Source organism: Leuciscus leuciscus (assembly GCF_965113295.1).
Source record: "Leuciscus leuciscus genome assembly, chromosome: 11".
Classification (NCBI taxonomy): domain Eukaryota; kingdom Metazoa; phylum Chordata; class Actinopteri; order Cypriniformes; family Leuciscidae; genus Leuciscus; species Leuciscus leuciscus.
In genome coordinates this window covers 32871350-32891482 of record NC_138735.1, presented here as the reverse complement: position 1 = coordinate 32891482, position 20133 = coordinate 32871350, and the positions used below count along the sequence as shown (strand labels likewise).

The window sequence follows — 20133 nt, the reverse complement described above, 5'->3', positions numbered from 1 at the left end:
CAATGACTCACTCAAAGACTTCACTAGTTTCATTACTGGATGAATCTGCGTTTTTTGAACAAATCTCTTGAATGAATGATTCAATGACTCACTCAAAGACTTCACTAGTTTCATTACTGGATGGATCAGCATTTTTAAAACGAATCTCTTAGATGAATGATTCAATGACAAATACACTTTTAACAGTCATATCACTGCATATATGTATTGCAGTGATGTGTTTTTGAGTGTCCTGTAAATGGTAAATGACCTTTCATGACCTTCAGATCAACCCTCACCGCGTGTCGTGGGCGAAGAAGAAGTGTGCGGTGATCAGCCAGGAGATCTTCAGCTCCTGTCACTCAGAAGTGCCGTACCAGCAGTACTACGACTGGTGTGTCTTTGACGCCTGCGGGTGAGAAACTGAAGGTTTGAAAGTTAAAGTTAGATTCATCATGTGATTGCACTTGTCCTCATGTGTGGTGTGTTGTGCAGGTGTGACTCTGGCGGCGACTGTGAGTGTTTGTGTACGGCTGTGGCTGCGTATGCAGAAGAGTGTAACCGCAGAGGAGCGTATGTGCGCTGGAGGTCACAGGAACTCTGCCGTGAGTCAAGTCGCCTCTATTTCTATATTTTTACAATACAGATCGTTTCAAAGCAGCAGGAAACTAATAATCAGGAAATAATCAGCAACAGGAAAATAATGCAACAAAGTTTGTTTCTAGAAGAAAATAGCGCCACAGTCCTGCTTAAGTAAGTTCAGTGATGGTTACAATTTTTATTAATTTAGGTCATTTATCGGTAACACTTTATAATAACTGCACGCTATTAATCATTAGTTAAGCATTAGTAAACAGTTAATTCATAATCTATAAAGCATTAATAGACATTAATAAGCAGTTTATAAATACAGTTATAAATACTTTGTTCTTGATTTATAAACATATCTATAATGTGTTTAATAATTGTATTTTCATACTTTATTAATGATCAATTTATCATTTCTAAATTAAGTATTGCATTATTTACAAACCAGTTATTTAGGAGTTGTTGTCAGTGGTTCATAAGATCACTTAGAAAGTGTTAGTAAATGATTAATAAACTGTTTAAATACATATTAGTATTCAGACATATAGTAATAGTTACTTAGTGTGTTAATAAATGCTTTATTAACATGTATTTCTACTGTAATTCATGGTTAATTCAGGTAGTTATAAAGCATTTAGTAGTGGTCAGTGAACTATGTTTGTGAGTTCATCTAAAGTGAGGACTAGTTATGCCTTGTAAAGTATTTATAAAGGAGATTCATCCATCTGATCTGGATACGGCCTGGATCCGGCTGACTACACGAGTCTGCTCATCGAGTTATTATTCGTGTATGTAATAGTGTGTTCTGTTGTGTCTCTGCAGCGCTGCAGTGTGAGAATGGGTTAGTTTATGAGGCCTGTGGTCCTGCCTGTTCTCCAGCGTGTCCCAGCACTCCTTCCCTCTCTGATTCTCTGTGCCGAAGCCTCTCCTGTGTGGAGGGATGTTTCTGTCCTCACGGCACCGTTCGGCACGGTAACAAAAATATGTTCTTCTGTAAACATGCACTAGACGGATGTGTTTGAGCGTCTCGGGTCCTCCACTCCAAAACCTAGCGCTCAAGTTTTAATTATGTGTGTGTATGCATATTTCAGTTTGCAATAGAGGGTATGCGTGTGACGTCACCGTCGGCTGGAGTGACTGTGGTTACACACACTGAGTGGCAGAAACACTGAGCGGCATCATTAGTTTTCAGCGTGAATGCCACGAAAAACACACTAAACACCTCTAAAAACACACTAAACACCTCTAAAAACACACTAAACACCTCTAAAACGTCTAAAAACACACTAAACACCTCTAAAAGCACACTGAACACCTCTAAAACGTCTAAAAACACACTAAACACCTCTAAAAACACACTAAACACCTCTAAAAACACACTAAACACCTCTAAACACCTCTAAAAACACACTAAACACCTCTAAAAGCACACTGAACACCTCTAAAACGTCTAAAAACACACTAAACACCTCTAAAAACACACTAAACACCTCTAAACACACACTAAACACCTCTAAAAACACACTAAACACCTCTAAACACCTCTAAAAACACACTAAACACCTCTAAAAACACACTAAACACCTCTAAACACGTCTAAAAACACACTAAACACCTCTAAAAACACACTAAACACCTCTAAACACCTCTAAAAACACACTAAACACCTCTAAAAACACACTAAACACCTCTAAACACCTCTAAAAACACACTAAACACCTCTAAACACGTCTAAAAACACACTAAACACCTCTAAAAACACACTAAACACCTCTAAAGACACATTAAACACACTAAACACCTCTAAAAACACACTAAACACCTCTAAACACGTCTTAAAACACACTAAACACCTCTAAAAACACACTAAACACCTCTAAAGACACATTAAACACACTAAACACCTCTAAAAACACACTAAACACCTCTAAACACGTCTTAAAACACACTAAACACCTCTAAAAACACACTAAACACACTAAACACCTCTAAAAACACACTAAACACCTCTAAACACGTCTAAAAACACACTAAACACGTCTTAAAACACACTAAACACCTCTAAAAACACATTAAACACACTAAACACCTCTAAAAACACACTAAACACCTCTAAACACGTCTAAAAACACACTAAACTCCTCTAAAAACACACTAAACTCCTCTAAAAACACACTAAACACATCTAAAACAGTAAAGAGCTTTGAGATCGACTGTACAACTAGATTTGACAAGAAATCTGAGGTATATGTTTACAGACTGCTGAAAGCTTCAGAACAGAGAAGCAAATGAATCACTGAGATTCACAGAAACAACTGGATCCAGGCAGAGAAAGCTGGATTTGCAGTTTATCATTTTGTGTTAATATGCTGAATTTAGCGGTAAAATCACCCTATATATTGTATTGACAACTCATCAATTAAATATTTACAATCATATATTCTGCATAATTGGACGTTTTTAAATAAACACTGACAAAAAACTACAAGTTTTATGGCTGGACGATATGATGATATATAGGCTAAAACATTAATATAAGTGATCACCCGGATTTAGACCTATATTGTATTTAGCCTATATAAAGCGTTCACAGGCACATTTGCTTTATGTATTTCCCCGGCGTGGAAATCAGGCTCATATAAATGTCAGGAAACACGATTATTATTTCTGGCTGCATGTCAATATCCACGGATCACTGGAGCTTTGGTAAGTTGTAAGAAACACTATATCGAGTCCAAGCTTTAGTTTAAACTGATAATCGTTTGTTTTATTCTCGTTTTCTCAGTTCCCCGTATTAAATCCAGTCACGCATGACGTCAGTGCACACCCTCTATAGTTACTCATGTGATTATAGTCTGTATCCCACAGGCTGTCTGATGGTCATGTGTGTCTCTCATCGGCAGGTGAGGTGTGTATTCCTCCGTCTCAGTGTCCGTGTGAGTGGGACGGGTCTTTATTCCCTGCCGGAGCAACTGTCACTCAACACTGTCAGAACTGGTCAGTTTAGAGAGTCATTGTATTATATTAGAATTCTGGGTACGTTTTACGTTTATGTTGCGGGTCAAATTGACCCTATTTCAATACATTTCACGAAAAATCACACTATGAAAAACAAAACATAGGAATCAAGTAAAAACAGTTAACCTTTAATATGAATAATTCTCAAACCTTACACACCAAAAATAAACATTAGAACAAATTATTTTTAAAACTGTATTTAAACTGTATTTTTAGCCATTGAATATCATAAATTGTAACTTTTTTTAAATTTAAAATGTAAAATTGTGACTTTTTTTATTTGAAATGTTTCTGTTTTATTTTTTTATTTTATCATGCGTTTGATTCCCATATAAATTACCATTCCTGCGTTGCAGGCATACATTTCTTTGGATAAAAGTGCATAAATGTAAAAGTAAATTTAAATACCCTCAGAGAGTAGTTGAGAAACTGACATAAAATACATATTTTTGGGGGGGTCTGTGCAGCTGCGCCTAACAATGACATTTCTGGTCATATTGACTCGCAAACATCAACACCCTCAGAAATTTTGCAAACGCATCCCACATCTCAGAGCGTCAAAACTTTGCAGGGATGTTCATGACCGTAAATGAGAAATTGTCTCAGGAAAATTTAATTTATGCACAAAGCTCAATAGCAAATACAATTAATTTATTTTAATTAACTTATTGTTTATATCTGTCTATATAAATTACAAATACAATTTTACAACTATAATTTTGAAATGTAATTGTATATAAATTATTAAATTGTAAATTGTCAGTGTGAATTCACTAAAAACAAAACAATTGTAATGCACAGTATAAAAGATGAATTCAATGATTTAATTATTAATCTTTAAGTGAGTACTAGATGATATTTTGGGGGAAATGAGCATGCACAATTCAATTTCTGTTACAAAAAATAAAACTGTATTGCAAACATTATCTTGCAGATGTATCTCTAGTTTATTTGCATGCACTGTCTGTGTTTAAGCACCAGATTCACTAATGGAATAATGAGCATATAGACCTAAAATATCAGTGCAATTTGTAGAAAGAAAGTCAATGACTTCATTTAAATATGCATGAGACAGTTAGATAAGATTGTGTGTATTTAGTGAATAAGATGCAGGTTTTTGCATTGAAACACTAGTGAAACTGCTTCAGTTTTGGTTCTTATTTAATAGTTTTTCTGTGATTGAATGTAAAGTTGTGTGCTGTGTTCTCCAGCTCTTGTTCTGACGGTGCGTGGGGTTGTGTTGGATCTCCGTGTCCTCCTCCGTCTCCCTGCGAGGACTCTGAGTTCCGCTGCTCTGCTGGATCTCAGCGCTGTATTCCCTCCGTCTGGCTCTGTGATAATGAAGACGACTGCGGAGACGGTTCTGATGAGGTCTGTCCGTTCACGTGTCCGCCGGGTCGGTTCCGCTGCTCCACCGGAGCCTGTTTACCGCTAGAGCTCAGGTGTAACGGGCATCCCGACTGTGCTGACCAATCAGACGAGGACTTCTGTGAGCCCAACACACCAGAGCCCGGCTGTCCTGATGGAGAGTTCAGGTGTGCAAACGGACGCTGTCTGCCGGTGAGGAAAGTCTGTGATGGGAGGCTGGATTGTGGATTTGCTGATGATTCTGATGAGTACGGTATGTTTGTTTACGTCTAGGTGGGTTAAAGGGATAGTTCACCCAAAAATGAAAATTAGCCCATGATTTACTCTCCCTCAAATCATGCTAGGTGTATATGACACTCTTCTTTCAGACGAACACAATCAGAGTTATATTAAAATATGTCCTGGATCTTCCAAGCTTTATAATGGCAGTGAATGGCAGTATATTTTTTTTAAGTCCATCAAAGTGCATCTATCCATCATAAAAGTGCATCTATTCATCATAAAAGTGCATCTATCCATCATAAAAGTGCATCTATCCATGATAAAAGTGCATCTATCCATCATAAAAGTGCATCTATCCATGATAAAAGTGCATCTATCCATCATAAAAGTGCATCTATCCATCATAAAAGTGCATCTATTCATAAAAAACTGACCCATTTAAAAAATATATTGTTTTTTTAACAATAAAATTATTGTTTCACATGTTATTTATGTTTAATTACATGTGATTGTTGTTTCACATGTGAGACTTTAACGTAATTATGTCATTGTTTGCATGTCAGTACAGCATGGTAAACGTCCTGGACTGATGCTGTGTGTGTGTGTGTGTGTGTGTGTGTGTGTGTGTGTGTGTGTGTGTGTGTGTGTGTGTGTGTGTGTGTGTGTGTGTGTGTGTGTGTGTGTGCGTGTGTGTGTGCGTGTGCGTGTGCGTGTGCGTGTGCGTGTGCGTGTGTGTGCGTGTGCGTGTGCGTGTGCGTGTGCGTGTGCGTGTGCGTGTGCGTGTGCGTGTGCGTGTGTTCAGACTGTGGTGCCGTGTGCCGACCGGACGAGTTCCTCTGTTCCTCGGGCCGATGTGTTCTGTATCTGCACCGCTGCGACGGTCACGACGACTGCGGAGACTACAGCGACGAGAGAGAGTGTGTGTGTGCGCTCGGAGAGCTCCAGTGTCCCGGAGATCAGTGTGTGTCCGCAGAGAGAGTGTGTGACGGTCACAGGGACTGTCCCTCCGGCGTCGACGAGCTCATCTGTCCCGTCAAAGGTAAGAAAGTAGGGATGCACCGAAATTAACATTTTAGCCGATACCGACAACCGATAATTCTTTATATTTGAAAGCCGATAACTGATATATTGGCCGATAAATCTAAATCCAAGTTTTTATATAATTTTTGAGAGCCTGATTACAAAAACAAAAGTCTCACAATTAAAAGCCATTGTTCTCATTATAATTTTATGTAGTTATATAACAGAACATTTTGCACTGAACTGTATTTTCCTTTTTTGAAGTGATTCCAATCATATTTCAAGCAACTCAAAACCATCATGTTGAACATCTGAAGAGTCTCAGAAGAAGGAAATAATCCTTTAATTATCAGCTTTAATATATCAGCCACATTTTCTTATCGGGCCGATAACGATAACATTAACATGCATCCCTATATGAAAGGTTATAAAACAGGTTTGCATTTCATCCGAAGCAGTTCACATTGCATTCAGGGTAAACATGTTATGAGCACAGAATAATGATGATGTGGTTTCAGGTTGCAGTCAGTTTGAGTTCGGGTGTACGAGTGGTCAGTGTGTGCCGATAGCGTGGCGCTGTGACGGAGAGACCGACTGCCTGGACGGGAGCGATGAGAAACCGTGTTCCCGTACCTGTCAACCGGACCAGTTCCTGTGCCAGACTGGAGACCAGTGTGTCCAACACCAGCATCTGTGTGACGGGACGCCCCACTGCAGAGACGCCTCAGACGAGAGCCTGGACAACTGCGGTAAGAGCACGTGTGTCCTTAGATGAGGTTCGACCAAGCGGCAACCTTCCCGTCTCTCTCGAGAATCCAACACTGGAGTGACTTAAACTGCAGTTCATCCACTGGCCACTAGAGGCCGTCTGCAGAAGAGACTCAATCCCATAGACACGCATGTTAAACTGCAGTTCATCCACTGGCCACTAGAGGCCGGCTGCAGAAGAGACTCAATCCCATAGACACGCATGTTAAACTGCAGTTCATCCACTGGCCACTTGAGACCGGCTGCAGAAGAGACTCAGTCCCATAGACACGCATGTTAAACTGCAGTTCATCGACTGGCCACTAGAGGCCGGCTGCAGAAGAGACTCAATCCCATAGACACGCATGTTAAACTGCAGTTCATCGACTGGCCACTTGAGACCGGCTGCAGAAGAGACTCAGTCCCATAGACACGCATGTTAAACTGCAGTTCATCGACTGGCCACTAGAGGCCGGCTGCAGAAGAGACTCAGTCCCATAGACACGCATGTTAAACTGCAGTTCATCCACTGGCCACTAGAGGCCGGCTGCAGAAGAGACTCAATCCCATAGACACGCATGTTAAACTGCAGTTCATCCACTGGCCACTTGAGACCGGCTGCAGAAGAGACTCAATCCCATAGACACGCATGTTAAACTGCAGTTCATCGACTGGCCACTAGAGGCCGGCTGCAGAAGAGACTCAATCCCATAGACACGCATGTTAAACTGCAGTTCATCGACTGGCCACTAGAGGCCGGCTGCAGAAGAGACTCAATCCCATAGACACGCATGTTAAACTGCAGTTCATCCACTGGCCACTAGAGACCGGCTGCAGAAGAGACTCAATCCCATAGACACGCATGTTAAACTGCAGTTCATCCACTGGCCACTAGAGGCCGGCTGCAGAAGAGACTCAGTCCCATAGACACGCATGTTAACCTGCAGTTCATCCACTGGCCACTAGAGACCGGCTGCAGAAGAGACTCAGTCCCATAGACACGCATGTTAAACTGCAGTTCATCCACTGGCCACTAGAGGCCGGCTGCAGAAGAGACTCAGTCCCATAGACACGCATGTTAACCTGCAGTTCATCCACTGGCCACTAGAGACCGGCTGCAGAAGAGACTCAGTCCCATAGACACGCATGTTAAACTGCAGTTCATCCACTGGCCACTAGAGGCCGGCTGCAGAAGAGACTCAGTCCCATAGACACGCATGTTAACCTGCAGTTCATCCACTGGCCACTAGAGACCGGCTGCAGAAGAGACTCAGTCCCATAGACACGCATGTTAAACTGCAGTTCATCCACTGGCCACTAGAGACCGGCTGCAGAAGAGACTCAATCCCATAGACACGCATGTTAAACTGCAGTTCATCCACTGGCCACTAGAGGCCGGCGGCAGAAGAGACTCAATCCCATAGACACGCATGTTAAAATGCCCAACTTTACAGCAGAAAAACACACGTTTACAGTCTGGTGCTAAAAGTGGTTTTGGTCTTTATAGCTAATTTTGCCCTTCATGACGACTGTGAGGGGGTGAATTTTTTTCTAACTCATCCGTGTAAATAACATTAAGCCTTAAAGTTCTGCATAATTAAGGGCGTGGCCACTTGTGACAGGTGGATTGCCGCTGATGTCACTGCTAGCTGTTTGTCTGCTAGCGTTAGCGTCACGTCACCTCAGCTAATCCGCCTCGCTGCACATTTTCGTTTATCCGGGAGCGACGCGCTTCCAAGATGGCGACGGTCGGCTCCGCCCACTTTGGGCTTCAAAAATGCTCGTCAGAAACACTACGGGTGACGTCACAGACACTACGGCCATATTTGTTTTACAGTCTATGGGTTTGACGCCTCATTTCTCACCGTATAATTACTGAGAGCATGTGTACACCAGACAGACATGCAGAAGTCAGGGTTTTGTTTTAGTGTTGTTTTCATTATGTATTCCTCATTCTCACCAGGTTCCACACGGATTCCTCCCTGTCTGGACAGTTTCTCGTGTGATAACCGCACATGTGTGAACATTTCACGTGTGTGTAACGGGATTCCTGACTGCCCTAAAGGAGAGGACGAGATACTCTGCGGTTCGTTTCTGATAATATCTGCCCTTCACACTGAATTCATCGAAGTATTTATGCTGTATGTATGCACAATAGCACAACAAACCCAGATGAATGGTGCTCAGTGTTTCTCAGAAATCACTTACTGCACCTTTAAAGGATCAGCCAACAAACCTGCAGTGCTTATTATTACAATACAGAACGATATTGTCCGTTGGTGCGGACATTAATATAGTTATGGTTATCTTTATATTTAAATTGTGCTTTATTCTCTCTCTCCAGATAAGGTCAGGCCCTCCACAGCGCCCCCTAGTGAGGGAAACACCAGTCGCGTCTGTCCCGAGTTCACCTGTGCTGATGGATCCTGTGTTCCCTTCAACACGGTACTGATTCCAATCTGTGTGAAATCAATGTTGACATGTTTGTTTGTGTTTGTGCATCGCCCTTCTAGAATCAGAGTCAAAATATCATACACTACCAGTCAAAAGTTTATGATCAGTAAGTTTTTTAATGTTTTAAAAGAAGTCTCGGTAACACTTTAGAATACTGTTCCTTCATTAATGAATAACTACACAGGAACAAATGAGTAATGCATTAGTAACACTCTAGTAACTACTATTAACTAACAAGAAACTCTGATTAACGAATTAGTAAGTAATCGCGCTCAGATGAATGTAGTAGTTCATTATTAGCTAATCAATAACTGAATAGAATACTGATCCAAATAATTAGTAGTTCCTTTAAAATGATGTAGTAATACTTGAGTCATTACTAGTGGGTTACCATTACCTTTTATTATAAATTATGCATTATTCATGTTAATTATTATGAACCTATAGATAGTAGTTCTCTGGGAGGTATGAAAAAAATAGTAGTTATTGATTAGCTAATAATGAACTACTACATTCATCTGAGCGCGATTACTTATTCATTCGTTAATCAGAGTTTCTTGTTAGTTAATAGTAGTTACTAGAGTGTTACTAATGCATTACTCATTTGTTCCTGTGTAGTTATTCATTAATGAAGGAACAGTATTCTAAAGTGTTACCGAAGTCTCTTCTGTTCACCAAGGCTGCATTAATTTGATTAAAAATACAACAACAAAAAACAGTAATATTGTGAAATATTGTTGCAATTTAAAACAGCTGTTGTCTATGTGAATATATAGTAAAATGTAATTTATTCCTGTGATCAAGCATCATTACTCCAGTCTTCAGTGTCACATGATCCTTCAGAAATCCTTCTAATATGATGATTTGATGATCAAGAAACATTTATGATTATTATCAATGTTGAAAACGAAAATGTTTATTTCAGGATTATTTGATGAATAGAAATAAAAAAACAGCATTTATCTGAAATAGAAAGCTTTTGTAACATTAAACACTACCGTTCAAAAGTTTGGGGTCAGTAAGAATTTTTATTTAATTTTTTGGGGGAAAGAAATAAAAGAAACTTTTATTCTTCAAGGATGAATAAAATTGATCAAAAGTTACAGTAAAGACATTTATAATGTTACAAAAGATTCTATTTAAAATAAATGCTATTTGATGTAGAGTTTTGAATGTTGCGATGTGTTGTTTTAGTTGTGTAACGGCGCAGCAGACTGTGTGTCGGACGGGTCCGATGAGACGGGCTGTGGTGTTTGGGGTCCCTGGGGCCCCTGGAGCCCCTGCAGCCAAAGCTGTGGATCCGGGACCGTGAGCAGACAGAGACGCTGCATCCCAGAGGATTCAGATGGACACTGTAGAGGAGAGAAAACACAACGACAGCAGTGTTACTCCACCGCCTGCCCGGGTAAAACACTCTCTGCTCATCAAATAACACCAGAATATTAGTTTGGACACGGTAAAACCAGGCTTTTGGGACATATAGGGTTCATTGGCTTGATTTAATTCTCCTCTAAACCACTAGATGCACTTTCCTAAACATCCACGTATTACAGTGCATGTGGAAAATTGGCTGATCCTTGAACCAAAGTTGATTCTGCGCTAAGCATTTCTAATAATTAAAGTCCCCTGTAGTCAATAATTTTATCGCTTAAAACTCATCTTTGATCACCAAAATTACATATTTAAGTGTTTTTCCTTAAAATAGCCTTAAAATATCTTGAATGTAACTCGACACCCTATCCTCTTTTAGTATGCGTGGTTCTATGAATATGCAAATGAGCCCCGCCTCCACTCACTCACTCAGCTCAGAGATCCACTGGTTGACGATCACACGTTGATCTGATTGGTTACAAGGTAGTTTGTGACGTCAGAAACACCAGCGATTTCAAAGCGTGTGTTTGAGACTGTCTTTGGTTCACTGCAGTTTTAAGGAGGAAATACTCAGCAATGCTGTCGACTTATGAACTTACACATGCTTTGTCTTAAAGCATATTAATAACTCCACATAGACACATAAACTACATTAAAAGCTGGATTCTCTCCACAGGGGGACTTTAATGTTTTTTTAAATGTTGTAGATTTATGTAGAAAATGAGAATTTATAAAATGACCAATTATATTTTGAGATGTATCAGGGAGTGGGACATTTAATCGCAAAATCCTTCCAGTGCTCTGAAACGCTCACTCCCTAAAAACTCCCATAATGCACAGAGAAAACCAAGGAGCATCGATGTTCACTATGTTCCCTTTACAGAAGTTCTGGAGCTCGAAACTTAAATCACACAAGATGAACCCCCCCCCCCCCCCCCCCTAATTTAATTCCAGCATAAGGTATTGAACTTATTGAATCAATATGATAGGTTTATGTAACAATCAAAGTTTTTATCATAATGTACTCTAAACAGCATTAAAAAAAGTAAATGTCAGAAACATTTCTGTCTGAAAAAAGCTCTGCTGTTGTTCATAAACACCAGTGGTGACGCTGAACATCAGTGTCCCTGAATTTGTGCACATGATATACTCACGAACTCGGGAGTTGATTGAGACGCTCCCCATGTTGATTCTCTTTCTTGCAGTTGTAATAAGAATTGTAAGATATTGAGTGTTTGCTTCTGTCCAACAGTGGATGGCTACTGGCTGCCGTGGGTCACATGGTCGAACTGCAGTACCGGTTGTGGTGGCGTTGAGGTTCGTCAGAGAGAGTGTTTCCCAGCACAGAACGGAGGCAGAACCTGCGCTGAACTACCTGGAGAAACTCACCTCACTCTCGACATCAGTAAGAACCAAACAACTGCTTGAACCAAAAGAACATTGACAGCCAATCAGAATCCACCAGACTTTAAAGAGCCCCGGCATTTAAAGGTGCAGTAAGCAATTTCTGAGAAACACTGTTGATATTTAAAATCACCAAAACAAACACGCCCCTACCCGAGAGGAACACACCCCTATCTTGATAGCCCCGCCCTCAAATTCACAAACACTCCCCTTCATGAGTGGACACACCCCTTACTGCTGATTGGCTACAAATGTGTTTTGATGCTCGGTCTGATCCACTTTCAACAGTGTTTCTCAGAAATCGCTGGTCAGCAGTTGAAAACTTCACTGGTTACCAGTGTAACCTCACTGGTTAAGCTGGTCTACCTCCAGTTATAACCATCTTAGCCCAGCTTGTGCTACCAGTTTTGCCCATCTTAACCATCATCCTTCCCTTGGGTCATATTTTTGTAAAAAAATAAAATAAAAAATTGTGTTCATCAAGACACGAGAATGTGAGGAATGTGCTTAAATTACTATTTATTTATTATTTATTGATCAAATCTAGTAATTTAAAGGTAAATAAAATAAAAAAGAACAAAAAAATCTCCAATAAATTGCATTAAAAATGGAAAAAATATTATCAAAATGAAACAAAATAAGCTTTCTGGACAAAATATAAAATATCATATAATTTTAGGGCTTCGAGGGAAGGTTGGAGTTGGTCCAGACTGGTGTAAGTGGTTTCTATCCCAGCAGTGGATGTTTGCTCAGTCTGTAGTGCAGGTCTGTTCCTCTGCTCTCCGTTCTGTGACTGAACTCAGATGTGTTTTCCAGAACCGTGTCCTCAAGACGCTTGTGCTAACGTCTCGTGTCCCGCGGATCTCGTCACACACAGATGTGCGCCGTGCCCTTTGACCTGCGCTCACGTATCCGGGGCAACGACATGTGACACCAACTCAGAGTGTTTCACAGGTTTTGTTTTCTCTGAATACTTCACAGCTTCTTTAATGTCACTGAGAGTCTGTATCATAAGATGATATAATAACCATACAAGAACCATCATGAATAATTCATAATTACAATAAAAATGCTTTGTTTTGTTGTTGATTTTTGTGTTTTTGTTGTAATAAAACAGTGTTGTTTCATGCTGTCAGGCTGCTGGTGTCCTGATGGGAAGGTCATGAACCACGAGCATCAGTGTGTTCTGCCGGAGGAGTGTGTGTGTGAGGTGACAGGGGTTCGGTACTGGCCCGGTCAGCAGGTCAAAGTGGGCTGTGACATGTGTGTGTGTGAGAGAGGTCGAGTGCAGCGCTGTCAGCCCAACCTAGAGTGCTCAGGTGAACACACACACGCACGCACACACACACACACACACACACACACACACACACACACACACACACACACACACACACACACACACACACACACTCTCACTCTCTCTCACTCTCTCTCTCTCTCTCTCTCTCTCTCACACACACACACACACACACACTCTCTCTCACACACACACACACACACACACACACACACACACACACACACACACACACACACTCTCACTCTCTCTCTCTCTCTCTCTCTCTCTCTCTCTCTCTCTCACACACACACACACACACACACACACACTCTCTCTCTCACACACACACACACACACACACACACACACACACACACACACACACACTCTCACTCTCACTCTCTCTCTCTCTCGCTCTCTCTTACATTTACATTTACATTTACATTTATTCATTTAGCTGACGCTTTTATACAAAGCGACTTACAATTGCTATATATGTCAGAGGTCGCACGCCTCTGGAGCAACTAGGGGTTAAGTGTCTTGCTCAGGGACACATTGGTGTCTCACAGTGGATTCGAACCCGGGTCTCTCACACCAAAGGCATGTGTCTTATCCATTGCGCTACCACCACCCCTCTTACACACACACACACACACACACATACACACACACACACACACACACACACACACACACACACACACACACACACACACACACACACACACACACACACACACACACACACACTCAATCACACACTCACAAACACTAGTTTATGAAAGCCTGAGTTAAGGAATGCAGTTTTCATTCATGTATTGGTGTATTTTCTATTGAAACAGGAAGTTGAGGTGAGACAACTTTTTAAAATAGCTCTAGTTTACATCACAGACCAGCAAAGTCTTGATTTTGTTACTTGTTATTGCTTAAATGTGGTCATTTTCAGTATATGTTTCTTGTTCAAATGAATCTTGCCAGGTGTTTTATTACATCAGGGGTCATTCCGTGTCAAATCAATTACATTTTGGAAACTTCGCCGGCACAATTTTTGATTTTGATTAAAAAAAATCCTGTAGAAAGACAAACATAAATAGTGATGAAAGCAAAAATATTAAATGTAACAGAGGTATATTCACTGAGTAATCCACTGTTTTGTAGTGGAGGATCAAAATTACAGCTTTCATCTGAGATTTGGAGCCAAAAATGACTTGTTAATGAGATGTTAATGCAGCTCATCCACATTTGGTTTTTGACCACTGAAAATGGAGCCGCATTAAAGCTACACTGTGTAACTTTTTAAGTTGATTCTTAGCAAAAAACACTTTGTTCTATCAAAAGTATATGTGCTCATTCATGTGTAATTACTTCCACCAACTAATAAAGTATTCTCGTAAGCATAAAATCTGCCATTTATAATACATACGAGCGAGTCGCTCGAATGCCGGTCGCCATGTTGCCCCTCCATCTTAAAAATACATTCGCCAAAGAGGGACATACCTGTAAATTCAAGCTTCGCCTTTCGCGCTTTACACTCAGTGACACAGAGACGAATGCGAGGGGGAGATTACTCGCGACTGCCGGCAGATTTGAAAGATTGCTGATGGAGGATCACGCCTGTTCTCGAGGACATGTAACAGAGTCGCCAAGGAAGCGAAAGAGAGAATTAAAACGTCAACGCGACAGGCAAATCAGCAAGACCAAAGTCAATACTGGAGTAACTTTTCCCAGATGGAAAGAGCTCATGAGGAGCAAAGATTTTAAAACGGACGCCGAGGTTGCCTGCTTTTTTCTCGACAGGTAATTCAGCCTATTTGTGTAAATTCTAAGTTTTATAGTTGCTTGTCTAACCAAACAAGTAACCTCATCACTTGAAGGAACACTCATGGACAAAGTCGAACTGGAAGCCATGTTAATCTTGGAATAATACGGCCACCGTAGGAGTTAAAACGCCCTCGGAATTGAAAGGAACAGAAACTAATATTCACTGGGTAGTCATATACAATTTCACCGCTAGATGGGGGAAAATATCACACAGTGTAGCTTTAAGATCTCCATATCTCTGGGATTGAACCTTTCGAGGGCCTTTAAAATGAAGAAGATACCAAAAGAAAAGTTTGTTAAGAACCAGAATCTAAAAGGATATTAAGATATCTTTAATACTTCTTGAGTTACAGGCATGCAAACTTGACACTAAAAACACAAGAAGTGCTTTTTCCCATTTTTTTAACGGTCACCGTTGGCATATAATGAATAAAATATTGCTAAAGTCAACAGATTTTACTAATAGACCTACTAATCTCTGTGTAAAAATAAAAAAAAATTATGCTGCCGTCTTTCTGAAGTCATTTTTACACCCCTGTAAATTCGCTCCTAATCTCAGGTGAAAATGGTCATTTTGTCCCTCCATTACTCAGTAAATACATGTGACATTTTATATTTTGGCTTTCATCACTATTTATGTTTGTCTTTCTACAGAAAATATACTATTAACAAAGTAGATGGTAAATAGACAGTAAAAAACTATCAGAAAATGTTTGATGACAAAATAAAAAATTTGAGCCGGGGACCTTTGTGTTGATGTGTGTTCCCTCCAGTTCACTGCGGCTGGTCGTCCTGGTCTCTGTGGGGCGAGTGTTTGGGTCCGTGTGGAGTTCAGAGTGTCCAATGGTCTTTCCGAAGCCCAAATAACCCCTCACAACACGGCAACGGCCGACAGTGCCGAGGGATTTACCGCAAGGCCCGGCGGTTAGTGTGAATACGTCTCAATGCATCCCGAAGATCTGGGAAATATAAAACACAGAACTGCCACTCTGCTTCAGGAGAGGATTTGACTTTAGAGTTATATATATGCATTTAGAAGATGAAGCGACTTGCATTGTATTGCACGCATTCAAGGCAGCACTACCAGTCAAAAGTTTTATATCGGTACGATTTTTAATGTTTTCAAAAGAAGTCTCTTCTGCTCACCAAGGCTGCATTTATATGATTAAAAATACAAAAAAACTGTAATATTGTGAAATATTATTACAATTTAAATCAGCCGTTTTCTATGTGAATATATAGTAAAGTGTAATTTATTCCTGTGATCAAAGCTGAATTTTCAGCATCATTACTCACACTACCGTTCAAAAGTTTGGGGTCAGTAAGAATTTTTATAAATTTTTTGGGGGGAAATAAATAAAATAAATCAATACTTTTATTCATCAATGATGAATTAAATTGATCAAAAGTGACAGTAAAGACATTTATAATGTTACAAAAGATTATATTTCAGATAAATGCTGTTCTTTTTAACTTTCTATTCATCAAAGAATCCTGAAACAAAATTGTACACAACTGTTTTCAACACTGATAATAATAATTAATGTTTCTTGAGCATCAAATCATCATATTAGAATGATTTCTGAAGGATCATGTGACACTGAAGACTGGAGTAATGATGTTGAACATTCAGCTTTGATCACAGGAATACATTACATTTTAAAATATATTATAATAGAAAACAGTTATTTTAAATGTCATAATATTTCACAATATTACTGTTTTTTTGTGTGTGTATTTTTAATCAAATAAATGCAGCCTTGGTGAGAAGAAGAGACTTCTTTTAAAAACCTTAAAAATCTTACCGATCTAAAACTTTTGACTGGTAGTGTATATTTGATTAGTTCATGCATTCCCTGGGAATCGAACCCATGACCCTGTCGTTGCAAGCGTTGTGCAGGGTTGTTTTAACCCCAATTGGGTCAAATATGGACAAGCCCAGCCGTTGGGTTAAAAAAAATATTATTAAAATTTTTAACCCAACGGTTGGGTTCGTCCATATTTGACCCAGATTTGGAAACAACCCTGCATTTTTTAGAGTGTACAATATAAGATCATAACTGTTTTTCATCTTGTGTGTGTGTGTGTGTCCTCAGCTGTCAGACAGAGCCGTGCAGCGAGTGTGAATATCGTGGACACACACACACGGTTGGCGAGCGCTGGAAAGGCGGTCAGTGCCAGTTGTGTCAGTGTTTGCCCAACTTCACCGTGCAGTGCGGCCCGTACTGTCCTTATGCTGCCACTGGATGCCCACAGGTGTGTGTGTGTGTGTGTGTGTGTGTGTGTGTGTGTGTGTGTGTGTGTGTGTGTGTGTGTGTGTGTGTGTGTGTGTGTGTGTGTGTGTGTGTGTGTGTGTGTGTGTGTGTGTGTGTGTGTGTGTGTGTGTGTGTGTGTGTGTGTGTGTGTGTGTGTGTGTGTGTGTGTGTTCAAAAGACACTTAAAGTCCCCCTGTGGTGAAAATCAAGCTTTTAATGTTGTTTACATGTTTTCAAGTAGCAGGGAACCGTCACAACTCTGTTGTCATTACGTTAAGCTCGCCCGCCGACTCTATACACAATGTGATTGGCCTGACTAGGTTTTTTCCAGCTCGAAAGCCAACGGAGAGTCGCTAGATTTGTAAATTTAACGGTAATTTACTGTTTGAAAGAGGCTTGCTTTCCCTGGTTTAACATTTGTTCTCCATTTCAGGGTCAAACTCTGATTCAAGGGGAAGACGACAAGTGTTGCTATTGTGAAGAGAAAGGTTTAACATGTTTATCGTGATACATTAATTTATGCTTGTGGTTTTTGTAATCGTAATAACACCAGGTAATGTGTTTTCAGGGAATATCACCACTATCGTGACGACTACACCAATGGTCCTGCCAATAACGGTTGGACCCTCCACACCACCAGAGGGCCCTCCAACTGTCCCAACTTACCCTCTGCCCCCTGGAGGTCAGTTTCAGCCCTGTTTTCAGTCCACACCTTTGTGACATAATGCAATATGTGTGCATATCGGCCACGAACACCCGTCTGAAACCTAACATGAGAAATGGGACATCCTACGCTCTTGTATAAGTCCACAAGGCTGCAAGTGCACATGAAAGTGTCCCATTTGGGACAGTGCCTAACATTCCTCAGTTTTTTCAGTATTTATTAATTTATTTGCATAGACTTCGATGAATTAGAATCATTTCTAGCTCAGTTTTCTGATATTCCTGTTGTTTACCAGATGAGTGCTGGTCTGCTCTGGGCGTTCACTCGCTCCCCGGCTCCAGCTTCAGCGCCTCGTCCCATCAGCCTGACCACCCTCCGTCAGCGGGACGCTTGCACGCCCGAGACCCTCACGAGGACCTGCAGGGCTGGAGCCCGGAGCCGAAGGAGTACCGAGAGCTGTCGGCCGGGACCCCTGAGGAGACCGGACACTCCACCGGCCCGTTCCTCCAGATCGACCTGCTCAGGCGCCACAATATCACAGGTGACCCTCAACAGCTGTTTCTGAAGCTGAAATCAATTACAATTATGCCTTTTCAGTGTTGGGGTAATCAGGGGTGCCACTAGCAATTTTGGGCCCTGTGAAAGAACATGAGGTACTGCACCGATTCCATTAATAAAAGTCGATTTCTGGGGGCCCCAAAAGTGCGTGGGCCCTTAGAATCGTCCCAACTTTCCCCCTCTTAGTAGGCATAAAAGTGGCGCCTCTGGGGGTAATTCATTACCAGTAACTTGAGTTACGTAATCAGATTACTTTTTCAAGTAACTAGTAAAGTAACGCATTACTTTTAAAACTTGTAAAAAAAAAAAAAAGAGTTACTTTTTCAAATAAGTAACGCAAGTTACTTTGTTTTCCTATTTATTGACTGACAGGTCTTCTGTCCTCATGTTGAGACAAATCGAAGTGCAGAGGCGTGTGTGTGTGTGTGTGTGTGTGTGTGTGTGTGTGTGTGTGTGTGTGTGAGAGAGAGAGAGTGAGTGTGTGTGAACATGATGGTTATTGTAGTTCTAGACTAAATGTAAGCATGCATTTACTCATCTCACTTGATCTCACTCATCTCAAAAAAAAGATTCAATATTCCTCAAAATGAATAAAATCAGTGAAATGCAGTATCATTATAATACTATGCAAACCTCCAATAACTAAATATGTTAAATAAAACATAAATTTTTATGCATCTAATCTAACTTTATTGACCAATGTACTTCGATGATTCAGGTAAACCATAAGCAAAAATGTATATAGATTTTTTTTGGGGGGGGTAAATTAAGTGTTAAACTTATCCAGAACACCAGCAGCTAAAGGTTTACTTGAGCCTCTACTGTACACTACTGTACTCTACCTCTACTGTACACTACTGTGCTCTACTGTACACTACTGTACTTTACTGTACTCTACTGTACACTACTGTACACGACTGTGCTCTACTGCACATTACCGTACTCTACTGTGCTCTACCGTACGTCGCTGTACACTACTGTACTATACTGTACACAACTGTACTCTACTGTACACCACTGTACTCCACTGTACTCTACTGTGCTCTACTGTACATGACTGCACTCTGCTGTACACAACTGTACACCACTGTGCTCTACTGTGCTCAACTGCACACTACTGTACTCTACTGTACTCTACTGTACATGTCTGTACTTCACTGTACACAACTGTACTCTACTGTACTCTACTGCACACTACTGTACTCTACTGCGCACTACTGTACACTGCTGTACTCTACTGTACACTGCTGTACTCTACTGTACTCCACTGTACACGAGGCGTACACTACTGCACACGTCTGTACTCTACTGCACACTACTGTACTCTACTGTACACGGCTGTACTCTACTGTACTCCACTGTACACGTGGAGTACACTACTG

At 40.7% G+C, this 20133-nt stretch overlaps 1 protein-coding gene across 1 annotated transcript in view; it reads left to right on the top strand.

The window, feature by feature from the left end:
- The window catches only part of sspo (SCO-spondin), a gene marked incomplete at its 5' end in the record, with an annotated part of 155039 nt that overhangs the window by 39085 nt on the left and 95821 nt on the right, over positions 1-20133 (top strand). The window contains 18 exon segments of the mRNA XM_082183265.1: positions 267-394; positions 475-584; positions 1390-1539; positions 3471-3564; positions 4797-5206; positions 5978-6214; positions 6714-6944; positions 8906-9028; positions 9287-9387; positions 10591-10801; positions 12020-12172; positions 12988-13125; positions 13308-13490; positions 16048-16198; positions 17371-17530; positions 17963-18017; positions 18098-18211; positions 18489-18734. Of these exon segments, the coding sequence (XP_082039391.1) occupies positions 267-394; positions 475-584; positions 1390-1539; positions 3471-3564; positions 4797-5206; positions 5978-6214; positions 6714-6944; positions 8906-9028; positions 9287-9387; positions 10591-10801; positions 12020-12172; positions 12988-13125; positions 13308-13490; positions 16048-16198; positions 17371-17530; positions 17963-18017; positions 18098-18211; positions 18489-18734 (2995 nt within the window).